The 15,561-nt window shown below is 38.7% G+C and overlaps 1 protein-coding gene across 2 annotated transcripts in view; it reads left to right on the top strand.

Annotated features, from left to right (window-relative positions):
- Nucleotides 1–15,561, top strand: part of GRM7 (glutamate metabotropic receptor 7) — a 428,551-nt gene that overhangs the window by 289,563 nt on the left and 123,427 nt on the right. For both annotated transcript variants that reach the window (XM_067544398.1, XM_067544399.1), the window contains exon 6: nt 7,071–7,271. In XM_067544398.1, the coding sequence (XP_067400499.1) occupies nt 7,071–7,271 (201 nt within the window). The remainder of the gene's footprint in view (nt 1–7,070; nt 7,272–15,561) is intronic.

Here is a 15,561-nt window from a genome sequence, read left to right as displayed (position 1 = left end):
ATTTACAGTGTCTAGAAATGCTCATACAAGAGACCTTCCTCCTCTCTGCATTTGTCGTGCTGTTGTGCTTTCCATTCTTCTGTGTTCCAGTTGTGTTCTACTCAGAATTGCATGAAACTGATAGGAGAATCATCTCCTTCCTATATTTCTTGTGAGAAGCACAATGATGCACAGCTCAGAATATAGTGGGAGGTGAGATTAAACTTTGTCAACACCCGCAGATAAATCTTTTGGAAACGACTAACACTCTTGGTCCATAAACAGCTATTGTGTTTTCTCTTTCTCCTGCTGTCCTTAGGTACTCCTTTTCACATCCAATGGAACAATAACACATTCTCCTTTAACCACATTGTGTGTTTCAAGTCTGAGTTGTTTGCTGTGGAGATAGTGTAGAAAATAGTGTTGATGCACGACCAGGAAGATATCTCTAATTGGAAAAACAAACAAAAACAGGTGTGTGATAGAAACAACAGTAGATTCAAGATTATGATGGGAGTGGGACTTGTGTTTTACTTCTATCTGTGCATCTTATGGCAGGATGGAGAGTTGTAGTAGCTTCTCATTTTACACCTGAAATTTGGCCCATCTATTGGTCCTGTGTCTGTGATGTTAAGCTTTGCTCTTCGGAGAGTCTCCAGGGGCACCTTCATGTGCTGTATCTGTAGTTTCAAGAAGAGTATCTGCCAGCAGACACACAAATGTGTGATGTTGATGCTACTGTAGAAAAAAAAGTTATCTGTAACCCTCTAAAGGCTTTTGTTTTTTCTAGGTAAATGTAACAATAATAGTTTCTGGAGGCAAAGCATGTAAGTGAATTTACTTCTGGAGCCATATGTACAGTAGGATACAACATTCTGCTTAGCTACTTCAGAGGCCATGAAAGGGGAGAGCATCTGCAAGACTGATGCTGAAGATGGGGTTGGAGGTAAGAGTGCTTGGCTATCACTTGTCCTCACCCCAGCTGGCTGAGTGATTAGGATATCATCATGGAGAGTGGATTTGGAAAGCACAAAATGGGCCCAGTTTACCTCTCTGTTATTGCAGTGTTACACTGATGTTCCTGCAGTTAACTTAGTTTCAATGGAGTAATTCAGAGGTTACTCAGGCCCGATCGTTGTTCGAAGAATGGATGTTGGAGATACTTTTTGTATAATCTTTTGGCTCCACTGTTCCTGTTAGTAACCAGATAAATTGCACAGAAGTTTGCTGGGTAGAACTTTTACAATTCCCATGTTTAGTTCTCTTTTAACATAGCTTTTCATTCATTTTTCTATTTGGGGCTTGTGACCTAGTTCTGGAGATCTCTACCCATTTTCTTCCCTTTCAGCTGTTATGTAGCCTCTATGATTAGCAACTCTTTATCTGAAGAAGTCTGGCTGCGGGTCCCTTCAATGGCCATCAGTAATGCTCTGTAACTTTCTATAGAACACACGCGTTATTGATATGAGGTACTCACTCACATAATGTTTATGGTTGTGTCTTTTTTCCTAAACCTCATGGCTTCAAAAGCAATGCGTAAAAGGCACATCTTTTACATGACAGCACTGCGCAATATGACAACTGCAGGGCCAGCCCAAGTTTTGAATATTTTGAATGTATCTTGCTTGCTAGAGAAAAAATAAAATTAAAACAAAAGTGTCAAAATGCTTTTTGATATTGTGTGTTCCATCTGTGTCACTTTCCTAAATGTCTTCCTTACTTAGCTCTCAATAACTATTTTCATCTTTCCTGGTTTGACTATCGGTCTCTTGACTATGATTTGGATAAGTGTTTGAGGTGGTCTTCTTCTCCATTGTGTATTCAGCTTTTCATTTTGCCTTTCAGCCAGACTTCAGAGACTTCTTAACCTTTGCTTGTGCTCTTTCATATCACTCTTAAAGTAGTCCAGCCTGACTGTAGTGATGAGCTTTAGATGTCTCTTGATTTCTTTGGGATATGTAGGTTACAGCACTAAGTATTGTACAATGCCTGATATCAACAGCAGTTCTATTTCTTATGGAAGGGAATTGCATTTCTTCATTTTCTGGCAAGAATTTGTAAGCATTCCTAGGTATTATTCAATGGAACTAGGAGCCTTCAGTATGGAAGCAGCAACAACATCATCTTCCCAGTATTAACTGAGGTAGCAGTCAGCATCACCAGGGCCTTATTTGAAGCAAAGAAGTAGATTCAGTTTGGACTTCCTGTCTGTATTCTTCACTCCCCTATTATCACAGAAGGGAGGAGTAGGTGAGGATTGTGTATGTAATTTTAAAATGTGAAAAAGCAAGTGTATCCTCATGACAGTACACACAATAGGTACTAACACTATACATGTTTAAATTCTACTGTTGTTTTTTTTCTGTGCATGAAAGATATTAACAGCAAGGAGACTAAACCAAAGCAAACAACCCCATCTCACAAACACACACCAAAAACTATTCAGAGTAACAGCCTACAACACAGCAGTATCATTATTATAAATTGCCTTCAAGTTCCCCGTGCTAAGGTGCCTTAATCCATGTTCCACCAGGCTTTCTTCTCTCTCCCTAACCTGCAGAATGGACAAATTGGTGTTCCTGATATAAGATATGGGGTTTTTTTTAAATTAAAAATTACATGATAGTTTATTGTATACTTAGTCCTAAGGTATTAATAAATCAAGAGTTTATTATATAACCATGTACAGCTGGTTGTAACTCTGTGAGTTGCTTGTTAAAATGATAATTTTGCTCCATTTAGAAAAATCTGACAGATTCCTACACAGACTCCCTTCTTTTTCTTTTCTGCCGCCCAGGGCTTATTGTTGTGTTCTAGCAGGGCTCTGCATGTTCAAAGATCGCCTGTTTGGGAATTAGAGTTTTTTTACAGTGGTGCAGTAGCGATTTTAACATATGATAGTATAATTTACTTTTAAGTAACTGAATGACACTATAATAAATTCAGTGTGACTCATTAAACTTGAATTTCCAAATCGCCATTTATCTGAATATAGTGTGATGGAGCATGCTGAGAATGAAAAGGAGCTGATTGGCCTGCTGGTTTCTCAATTGCTCAGAGTCAGTGGATGGACTTCCCCATCCTGGTTAGGGAAACCTTCTGTAAAACTCCCTGGCTCCTGGGTAAGTGTAAGAGTTGCAGAAGGAATAGTCACCTGCAAAAAAGCCTGGACCTGTTGCAGTTATGTTATTTCTTGTTGGTTGTTTGGTTTTTACTCTTGTTGTTTGAAAAAAAATAATCCGGGCATTATTTTTTTTTAAAAACACCTCCAAATTGTGTCTTGCTGCTTGCTTATTGCACAACCTTGCTGCTGCGCTGTGCCACGTAGTGATTATTCAAGTTGTGTTCCTATCTGCACAGTAATGCCCAGAAATTGATTCTAGCTTGCATCTGTTTCAGTTGTATCTGAGTTCTGAAAACCTAACAAAAGTTTTGTGTACGCTGTTATGATCACTGAGTTACTTTCTAAGTTGTGCTTCATTACCAAAAATTTTTGCAGTGCTTTGTGCAATAATTTTTACCTTTTGCTTGAGAATTATCTTAAAATAAAAGGTCAATACTGTTCAAAACTTACAATAAATGTAGTTCCAGAGGGTAGCCATGCTAGTCAGTTTTTAGCAAAACAGTGAGAATCCTGTGGCACCTTAAAGAAGAACACATTTATTTGGGCATAAGCTTTCGTGGGCAGAAACTCACTTCATCAGATGCAAGTATATATATGTATATATAGTCTTAGTTGAATTTACCATAAAAATAGCATTTAAAAGTTCAATTTTGTAAACTTCAGACATATGTAGAATTGCTTGTTTTGCAGATGATTTGGCAATTCAGAATAGGTATGGAATGGAAAGTTTATTTGAAAGACGTACATCTTCTTTTGAGTGGATTTTTAAATCTTCATTTTTAATTTGTGATTGTATGTGCAAATCAACATATTACACATGCAAATTGTAGGCATAATTTTTTGTATGTGCAGTTGCGCATGCACGGTTCTACAAATCTGGGCCTTATAGTATGCATATGTTTTGAGTATATATCTATTGTAAATGCCTATTTTAACCTATAAATAATCTTATGATCACTGCAAGTTTTGTCAGGTTTTCAGACCTTTAGTTACCTTCCTATTGTCAATGCAACTTTGTTTTATGGATTTTTGCTCAGCCTTCTTCCATAGATAACTTTGCTACTAAAGGTTTTCTTTCCCCCTCTGCTTTTCACTGCATCTGCTTCTAGCATTTAATATGCTTAATCAGTATTGTATGTGTTCAGAGTTTCAATTCCAAGATCACTTCCCTTGGCTTGCCTTTCTGTTGCATTACTAATTTGGTTATGTAGCTCAGCTCAGCTAAGGCCACATAAAAGCATTTTCCTTGTCAGTGTCTGGAAATGTAATATGGGCTGTAATCAATGAGAGGAGGGTGGAATGATAAAAAAGGACAGTAGATAAACCTGGAACCTATTTCACCTTGCTGAATTATTTGCAAGGAACTTGATGTTGCTAGTCTAGTTTTGAATTATAATTGAGCTTTACACCAAAGGATATCTTAATCATAATGTGTAGGTTGGTAGAATAGAGCTTGCAGTTTGATACTTTGCAGTTTGGCATCCTGTGTGGGGGTGGGAAATTGCACAAACGTTGAAAATGTGTATGGAGGAAGTTTATATTTGCTGGTCTCAGGTACAACTGAGTGAATGATTCACTGCAAATAATTTCCTGGACATATTTAGACTTCCTTTCTTGTAACAGAATACTCATAGGAAGGCAGTGATCTCTTTGGCTGTCCTCATTGTAGAAAAATGTACTCAATTATGTTTTGTCTTTACACTGTGGATTGAATACGAGCAGTTTGTGTGTTTGGTATTTGATATTCAAGTTGGATTGGTCATATGTTAAATCTTTCAATGTTCCCGCCCCCTCCCGCCAAAAAAAACAAAACAAAAACTAAAACATAGACTGCATTCACTGTAGAAGTGGTGAAAAATCAGGAGATTTTTGTCTAGGTCTTGCTGGTTCTACAACCCCTGTGCCAAAAGTTAACTATTATTAATCCTGTTTATTGAAGTAGTGCCTACAAACCTCCCAAAATGGGTCCCTATTGTGCTAGATGTTATAAAAAGAGGAAGTAGACAGTCCCTGACCTGAAGCCTTTACAATCTAAATAGACAAGAAAGGCAAGGACAGGGGAAAAGGATAGAACATATAAGCAGAATTCACTGCAAATAATTTACAGGCTGTATTTAGACTCAATCTGTGCTATCGTGGGCCAGATCCTCAGATGCAATGAGTTTATCCGAGGTGCAGCTGAATAGAGCATAAGGTAAAAGAAGTCCTAATCACCTTTCTGTATACTTACCTTGGGTTAGTTGGGGACCTAAATGGCTCTGAGTAATTTAGAACACCTTTGGAGGTGTAATATCTGCTGGGAAATCCTTGGTTGATCTTTTAGGGCCTCCCTCTGTCTTCTTTTGTGCCTTTTCATCCCAAGGTTGAGCATCTGGCCACGTGATTGGGGGGAGAGAGGGGGGAGATAGGAGGAAACAATTTATTAACCCAGTCAAGTTCCTACCACAGTCCAAAGTGGAATTCTGCCGTGATTTTTAATCATAAAACAAAACAAAAAACAAACATTTTCTTCAGCAGAAATGGTAAATTTTGTCCTCTGCCAATTCACGTGTACTCCAAAAACTCACTCACAGTGTGACGTTTCACATACTCAAACAGTCCCAAATACAAATATACACTCCTACAAAATCACACAAGGATTTGTATTTTGGACCTCAAAGTTATTAAATGTAATTCAGTAAGGTATAACTAAATTCATAAGGTTTTCCCAGGATATTATATCTGTCAGAAATGTGTGCAGTTGTGTCCACTTTTGTACATGGGACATGATGATACACATATTTGTATTGTTTAGGGACAGTTTGATAATATTTCCTGAATAAATTATACCAGACATTTCACAAGTATTAATCAAATACTATACTGGATTAATATTTTTTATGTTTATCTAGCTCTACTTTTCTTGCTTTACTTTTTGACTTAAATGCTGATTAAAAATTAAATAAATAACTATTTTTGTCGTCACACTGACAATCACATTATTTGCTTATCACAATTTTCTAGTGACAGAAAGGAGTTAAGGTATCATGCTTGTACTCAGAATATTGGGTTCAATTTCAGGTTCTGCTACAGAGTTCCTATGACCTTGGGCAAATCATGTACTCTTTCTGTGCCTCTGTTCCCTATCTGTAAAATGGGGATAATATTTAGAGAGTAAGGTCTTTGGTGCAGGATGTGTGCAGCATCTAACACAGTGGGACCCTAATTTCATTACTAATATAATACCAATAAGAAATAATCAAATGTTTAAAATAATTATTCTTGAAGCACCACTGCTTCTTTCCTTGATGGTATTTGGGGGCACCAGTTCGTTTGACTGTGTACATTTGGAATCTTTAAGCTAAGCCTCTAAAATATTTTAATGGCAACTGGTGGATTCTGATGGGCTCTTGAATTCCTACAGGAAGAGGATAAGAGAGGTGCTTAGTAAATGGATACATACTGTGCTTCTTCAGGTTGCATTTAAAATAGGCATATTAACTGAGTTCTCCTGAGAGTCCTTTAGTTTGGTTCTTTCCTTTCTCTATCTGGCTATGTCTTTCAGTTAGAGACTGGAATATGAAAGGCAGACGATAACATCAGACTTTAAAATACTAACTGTGCATTGTTTTAATGTGCTTTCTTCATTCAAGGCCTGCAACGTTTGCATCATACAGAGTCCAGCCTTTCTCTCTCTCTCGGAGATGATCCCCATTGATTGTGCTGCTATGTCTGTGGTTAGAAGAAGATTTGCCTCTCTGAATTCTTTTGTCTATAAGTTGAACACTTACCGGGTCGAGCCGAGGATTTGTTTTCATTTAAAAATAAAAATGAAATCATAACCACATTGTTCAAAATCCTGCACTGGCTAGCCACCTTCATTTCCTTCATGCTGCGTGAAGTGGATTGACTTGTATTCAGCACCTGGAGAAGTCTGTTCCTCACCATCCTTTTCTTTGTGTGCGTGTGTGTTTGTTTTTATGTGCAGGGCAGGAGAGGATTGGAAAAGATTCCCATTATGAACAAGAGGGGAAAGTTCAATTTGTGATTGACGCTGTGTATGCTATGGCTCATGCCCTCCATCATATGAACAAGGATCTTTGTGCTGATTATCCTGGGATCTGTCCGGAGATGGAACAAGCAGGAGGCAAGAAATTGCTAAAGTATATACGCAACGTTAACTTTAATGGTGAGTCCATAGCAACAGTATATCCATAGCACTTCAGGGGACATAAGATTTCCAAATCTAATTAGTCTCTCAATTATCCATTTTTTTCCACAGGATTTCTTAGCAAATGGAGTGGCCATCATTGATATAGTTCATGTTTAGCATCCATTTGATTGTGTACTGCTTTTCTTGAAGCAGTGAGTTATACATACGATTATATTTCTGACATGCAGTTCTCCAGCTAGTCAAGTCCTGGACTCCTGTTGTGTAAACGGTACCAAATGCTGCAGCCATTTATAATGGGTGCACATGGAAATTTAGAATTAAACCACTGAATTCTGCTAATAACCTCAACATTTGCTCTCATCAGCAAAATTGGGGTGATAGGCAATTTAAAAAAAAAATGTCATCTGTCTGATTTGGATAATGCCTAATTTGAATTCCCCTGCTTAAAAAGAAACCCACAACAACTATGGGCAATGTATAGTTTCTTAGCATCATCCAAAGCATGTCCTTTGATATGTATCATTTCCACCTACTAGCGGGGGGGGAGGAATTCTTTGTCACACAGGACTCAGCCTGTCTGTCATTCTCACTTGGACAACAGTTCAGAGTAAAAGGGACAGATTCATTTTCAGGTTTTAAACCTGCTGACTTAGACCTGCTATGCAGAAAATCCCATGGGGGGAAGGTTGCTGCAACTTCCATTCCTCCAAAAGACCTATAGTGAGTACATAGCACAAAAGGCAGTTGTGGATGTGGACAAATTGAAGTTACTTTATGATTCAGTACATCTCCTCAGCAGCCTGTGATTATTCCTCCAAATAAAGGTGCTCCCGCTGATCGCAATAAGGACATTGCTAACACCTACCCTTCCTTGAGGCCTGGGAGATAGGCTTTCATATATATACTTCACTGCACTAGTGTCTATAATCTGTCCTAAATATTATAGCAAGATTTCTGCACTTCTGAAAGTTTTTTGTTTAGAGGTTATTTACTTCATTAACATACGTATGGAGATTCATGGCAGACCACTCCCAGAGTCAGGATCGCTGAATAGTCACAGAAGTTAGCATTACAAGTAAGCTAACATTTTTTTCCTCCTCAAAATTTGCTAATATATGTAACAGGAGTTTTTTAAATTGTCTGCCTCAGCACTCTTCAAGATGGATACCTTGACTTACATTTTAAAACCAAGGAGCCTAAAGTTAGATATCTAAATCCATGTTTTATACCTAAACGAGGGTTGATGTTCAAAAGTGCTGACTGGGAGTCATGCAACTCCTACTGAAGTCTTGATAATCGCCACTGATGCTCAGCACCTCTGAAAATCAGTTTTGTGATTGCAGACTTCAAGTTTTGCATATTCTACAGTGCTTTGTGGATCTGGGTTTTATTTAGGTGCCTGACTATGGTATAAGTGTTTAAGTTTAGGTTCATAGGGTTTGAAAAACTTGGTCATATTCCCTGCTCCTATGAATTTACAGTCTAATAAACAGAGAGAGTAGAAAAAAGGGGCTGAGACACCCAAATAAGGAAGATAAATCTTGTACTTAATGGTCTAACTTGATCAATGTAAGGGTCAGGAAGGATTTTTTTTCTGCAAGTAAAGCATTGAATAATTGCCACAGAGTATTAAAAGAGATACATGAGATTTTTTCCCTCTTCTTTGGATTACCTGGTGCTAGCTACTGCCAGAAGCCAAATACTGCTGGACTAACATACTGAGCAAATATGGAAAATCCTACTTTCTTCTTTCTGGAAATAGAACACAAACAGAATGTTACAAAGGAAAAATAATATTGTTTGCAGAGAAATATGGTATTTGTGTAAATTGTATTAATTTGGCCATCCTAGAATTCCATAGCAGATCATTTCTATCTCTCTTCTCCAAAAGTATTGATGAGGTTCTTGGAAAGTAGCGCAGTTGAATGGTCATCCAATCACATTAATAGAGCTGAGGAAATAATCTACTTAGTGAATTTTGCCCCTTTTCCTACCCATGGAATGTAAAACTGGATTTCAGTTTTCTCAAGTATATTCATTATTTCAGTGTATTTTTTTTTTTGAAAGATTTTTCCTCCACTAGTTGTGATTGGTCACACAAACCAGATGGCATTGTTTTTATACAACTCATAAATGGCAGGGGAGATCAAGAAGGTAGCAGATAAGCAGAATTATGGAATTTTAAAATAAAAATGTTAAACTTTTTCTTCTCTTGGCCTCCAGATAATATTCCTGGAAATATTTAACATGTATTATTAGTATTAAGATGTCTTTAAGATGTATTATTCATGTGCAGAGCTTACCTTTCTCTTGGCACATTCCCATAGAATAATTGCATATGTGTTTGTGCACATAGCTGCAAAGGGTCCAGTCACATCTGAGGCTTATTGCCAAGACTCTGGAGAGATGTTCTTGAAATGCTGTTCTCTTTCTATTTTGTGTCACTGTCTGTTATAAAATATTGCAGGTGCAATGGTACTGTAATGTTCTATTCCTGTAGTTAAAATAAATGTGTGCATTCCTAGCTGTGAAGGGGTAGGGCTAGTTGTTTTACCTGGCTTGCTTAACTACCTCTGTGCTAGGAATTTTGGGAACCTTGTCTCCCTGCTGAGTCAAGGAGTTTCCCATCCAATGTAAAATGTACCTTCCCACACTTGCTGGTGTGAGCTTAAAATTTGCTCTTGTGTCAAGGGGAGTAAAACTGGATTGCTTAACACTGACGGAGCATAAGCAGCAGAGTGAATACTCATAATTTTTGTTGCCATTTCACACCACTCTGCTTTGGGATAGTGCATTAGAGGTGAATGTTTTACAAGCTACTATAATTCACTAAATGGATAGGACCAGATTGTGACAAGTGCACAGGGCAGGGGGATGGGAAAGGCAGAGCACAAGCACCCTATTTCCAGATTGCATGGTACCTTCCGAGCCCTTGTTGTTGTTTACAGTCCCTGCCTTTGGAGAGCACAAAGAGCAATCCCTTGGTGAGCTTCTGATGGTGCATGGCATCCCAGAGGGGATTTGAAAGAAGTAGAGTCCAGGCCTAAATGGTTGTACAGTCTGTACAGTCTCCTGCATGCTGAGCCACTCAGCTGAGTGCCCCCTTTCTGTGCAGGATAGTGCAGCTACACACTGTGAGGGCCAGTGGCGGAATGTCACCATTTGGCCTATACATCATTAAACTTGTGCTCTCTCATTCTTGTAACAAGGCTTGTAATGAGAACAGAGAATGACACGACATGAATCCTTTCTCCTGACACTGTGAAGGAAAAAAGTGTAACATGCATTTTAAGCGTATGATCTTGTGATCCATTCCTATTTTGTATTTAGGTATGCAAACAGATCTCCTTGTAACTGTGCAGCTGAAATCATCTTGCTTGTGCATGCTTCAGGGATTTTTCCCCCACTACCCTCCCCACATCCCTTACAAAGACCATGATGTTCATAAAGAGCTCAAGCAATATTTTAATGAATGGAGACTGTGGACTTTGTATTAGGAGCTCAGTACGAATTCCAGTGTGGTCTCACAATGTTGAAAATAATTTTTAAAAAGGCTGAATGCAGTAAGATTCTGAATATTAAACTCATGATCCAAAGTATCTGTGTTCCCCCTCCAGCCCCCAATGAGCTGACAAAAGAAGGGGTTCTTTTTATATGAACTGCAACTGCTCCTCAGAGCTGCAGTGACTGTGAGTCATAAAAATGTACCTTAGTTAAGGCCCTGATCCTTCTCCTATTGCACTTTTCTTCATGATGAGTTTTTTTGTGGTGATTGAGACACACATCTTGCAAAATCAAATAAATCGTGTCTTTGCAGTGAGATTTTTTCATGTGAAAGGAGCATCATGTGCTGTATGTTTAGTGAGTGTGTTACTTATTCGGTGGGAACAGAAAATGGATTAATATTTTAAAACACCACTGAATGTGTAGGCAGCACCAGGGAAGAGCATGTTACTAAGTTTCCAGGTTGCCTGATCGGACTGTGGAGAAATCCACTCTTACAATTCTTAATAACAGAAAAAAAAAAATTAGATTTATATCAGCCTGAATCCTCAAGAAAATCTTCCCCCTCACCTGTTATAATAATAAGAATGAAAACAATAAATAGCATCAGTTATGAAAATATTAAGAACGTGCTTCAGCCTGCAGATTTCCCAGTACCACTTCTCATTGTTTCTTAGTCTGCCTAAATAAACAGAGCACAGAATAAAACACTGTAGCAGCTTTAAAACAGGCACATGAACACGTTAGACCCTCGCAATCAAATGGTGGGCACAGTGCACCAAGCTATGTAATCAGACCTACCCTGGGATTTAAGACTAAGGACTGTAGGATTTGTCCCTATTAGTTAATAGTCCGGTTACTCTATCTTTAAAAAGACAAGCAACTCAGAGATCCTCTGCTTAAATTACAACCTGAGATGATCACAACTGTCTACCATTCCTTAGGCTGAATAGCTTCCCCAAAAGCCTTTTCACATCCTTTTTGTGAGTGGGTAGATTTCCAGATGAAGTAAATTTAAACTCATGAATGAGGATAAGTCTTGAAAAAGTAGCAAAAACAACTATGCTGCCAAGGATGGATTGTTGATATTAATACATATTAATCTATATAGAATCACATTTAAAATGTTTTTATTTTTATACTTAATTTAGAGTATAACATATGATGCTTCTAAAGAGAGAACCACATTGGGTGGAGTGGGTGAGCTGCATAGATGATGTCTGGAAGAATTATGCATATAAAGGCCAGGAGTAGGCGTAATGCATCCAGCACCTGATTCAGAAAAGCACTAGAGCGCACATGCTTAACCATCATCGTGTACTCAGGTGCTTACTTGAACAGTGATGCTTTCAAGAATCACCAGCAGCCGTTACTATTCCTGTAGAGCAGGTGTGATATTTAAGAACTACATTAAAAAGCTGCATGAAGGAAGCCATTTGCTGTGCACAACAAGAAGTTCTATGGATCCTACAAAACCCATAAATTGTGCTGCATGTTCTTGATCACTATATACTGGTACTTTACCCAGTTAATTATTTACACATACACAGGCATATCTCTTTTATAGTGCATTCTTGTGACAATATGCATTCTCACTAGGAAAGCTCCCCAGACTCTAACTGTTGCACAGGGCCATACTCCTGCAGGGCATTGAACCCTGTCAGCAACATTAATGGCCCACCATCAGTGCTTTGGAGGATAGGATTAAAATTCAAAATGATCTGGACAAACTGGAGAAATGGTCTGAAGTAAATGAGATGAACTTTAATAAGGGCAAGTTCAAAGTTCAAAGGACTCCATTTAGGAAGGAACAATCAGTTGCACACATACAAAATGGGAAATGACTCCCTAAGAGAGGGTACTGCAGAAAGGGATTTGGGGGTCATGGTGGATCACAAGCTACATATGAGTCAACAGTGCCACACTGTTGTAAAAAAAGCAAACATCATTCTGGGATGTATTAGCAGGAGTGCTGTAAGCAAGACCCAAGAAGTAATTCTTCTGCTCTACTCTATGCTAATTAGGCCTCAACTGGAGTATTGTGTCTAGTGGGTGCCACATTTCAAGAAAAATGTTGACAAATTGAAGAAAGTCCAGAGAAGAGCAACAAAAATGATTAAAGGTCTAGAAAACATGACTTCTGAGGGAAGATTGAAATAATTGGGTATGGTTAGCCTGGTGAAGAGAAGACTCGGGGAAAGATAACATAAAAGTACATAAAAGGTTATTACAAGGAAGAGGGAGAAACATTGTTCTACTTAACCTCTGAGGATAGGAGAAGAAACAATGGGCTTAAATTGCAGCAAGGGTGGTTTAGGATGGACATTAGGAAAACCTTCCTAACTGTCAGGGTAGTTAAGCACTGAAATAAATTGCCTAGGGAAGTTGTGGAATCTCCATCATTGGAGACTTTTAAGAGCAAGTTAGACAAACACCTGTCAAGGATTGTCTAGCTAATGCTGGCCCTGCCATAAGTGCAGGAGACTGGACTAGATGGACCTGGCAAGGTCCCTTCCAGTCATGCAATTCTATGATCACCATTACCAGCTACAGGCAGCCACACTATCCACTTATATTTAACAGCCCTGGAGTGAAAAAGGGCTCCCTGCCCTCCTTCTCCTCAGCACGCTCTCACTGCAGCAGCTATCATTTGGCCTTTATAATTTATAGATTACATTTAAAAACTAGATATCAGACCAATCTGGAGATATGAAATAACTAAGCTCTGTACATTTGTAGGGCAATTTTTAATCTACATGCACCAAGTTTATTCTGCATCTGTTTAGAAGATGGGGAAAAAGACCCTACAGTTTTATGCATGCACTTGTATGTATGTGAGTGATACTCTATCTGCATTTCTGCCCAGTTTATGGGACAGATCCTCAGGTGGTGTAAATTTACACCAGCTGAAGATCTGACCCCCTAATGTGTAAAATTGCCCATTTGTTTGTGTCAGTGTCATTTATTTGATTGGGTCACATAGCTATACCTACAAATATTGATGTTGCATTATGGGAGGCTAGGTTGGGCTCTTATGCTCTGAATTGTATTCTTTTATGTCAGCTGTGACAACATGTAGCTTGGCTAATCATATCAACTCTTTTAAAAATCATGATTAGCTAAATCTCATTTATCATTTACTGACTTTTGGAAGGAATTCAGGAATTATAACCCTTATTCACTTAAAAATGTTTTCCAATGCATTCCAGCTGCGTGAATCTGTAATGACAATTAAATATCTGCCTAGTACCCATAAGGAGTCAGAGACAAGAGATTTCTGTGGAACATTTTCTGTACCAGTCTTTGAACTTAATCAGCGTCGGATCTCAGAGGGACTGTAGTATAGACAAGAAATAACTTACCAAGGTTAGAATTTGGAAGCTATGCTAATTCACTCCTTCAAATCTTCTTTCACCCACTGAAATTCCGTGAAGAATGGGAATCATGAAGAAAACCATAAACTTAAAGTTCAGTGCTATAACTGAAGAGATTTTTCGTTGCTTTGGGGGGGGGGGGAAGTTATGTGGTAGGAGAAAGTCTTGATGCATTGTCATGATCTTCAATCTTGACACAATATCGTTTACCTAACAGACCTATTTTATTGTATCTTGAAATACATGTGGTCCTTGAAGTTTTCACCTAGATCTATCTGAAAATACTAAATTTCTTTGAACACTCATTAAACAAGTAGCCACACAGCCTTATAGTGTTAACTGAGCTGTAAAGTTTCTGGCTGGGACTCTCTTTTCACAATAGCATCTCTAATGTAATAAATAGGTATCAGAATTCAGTGCCCATCTGTCATATAAAAGGTGTGTGTTTATTTTGCCCCCTTATTCTGATCCAGGTGCTGGGGACCACTACCTCCTACAAAGCACCTGGATAGGAGAAGGGCAGCATAGGCACATACTAGTAAGTCTAGGGAGAAGCTTCACTAATACCCAGTTGTGGTCCACATTCCCCAAAGGTTTTTCCCAGGAGCTGGCTTGAGGTATGTGGCCAGATGCCTGGATATTCTGAATACATGATGCATCCAAGCAAGCAGCACTAGGGCATGCACAGAACTACTTTAGCAGCTTGAAGCATTGCTGAGTGTGTTGGACTCAGGGCCCTGAGGCATCTAAGCAAGCCAGTTGTGGGATCCTTAACTCTGCTGCTACTTCTTCATTCCCTCTCCTACTTCACTGTACCTAGAGAATCAGTCCAAATTCTGGCTCTGTATTGTTCATGAGTAAGCTACTTTTCAGCAGGTATCGTGTCCTAGAGTCTAAATGAGGCAGAGTACAAGAAGAGATTAGGAGCAGTTTTTCTATAGTGTCCTCTGTTCTGTTCTATCCCAATTGCATGCTGACTACTGAAATAAGAACATACTGTGTAGAAGGAAGCTATTTCTGGATGCCAGTCAAGATTCACTAGACCTGGGCTGTCGTCTGATGGCAATATCTCTCAGAAGCAGATGGAACGTTTTCTGAGAAAAAAATAATTTAGAGGCTCCATTCACAGGACTGCTGTTCACTAAAGAATCCCCACTGGAGGGGGGAAGGAAGTCCTTCTGATATTTCATGCTATGTGCAGAGCTGGAGTGAAGCAAGGCTGATGTAGCTTTACTTTACTTCATTTTATTTTTACTTTTCAGGCAGTGGGTGAGTCATGTTAATTAATCACAGAGAGAGGGGATAGGATTATGGCACTATGTCCTAAAGCGCCCATTTAAACTGCTGTGATGATGGATGGGCTCTGCCTGAGCTGTGATGCCAGTTGAAAGCTTTTAACCATGACAAAATAAATAAAACAAGTATTG

Source organism: Emydura macquarii, unplaced genomic scaffold, assembly GCF_026122565.2.
Source record: "Emydura macquarii macquarii isolate MOO-44397 ecotype Brisbane River unplaced genomic scaffold, CSIRO-AGI_Emac_v2 contig_968, whole genome shotgun sequence".
NCBI classification, from domain to species: domain Eukaryota; kingdom Metazoa; phylum Chordata; order Testudines; family Chelidae; genus Emydura; species Emydura macquarii.
The sequence above is the reverse complement of the archived record's forward strand: the minus strand, read 5'-3'. Positions and strand labels throughout refer to the sequence as shown.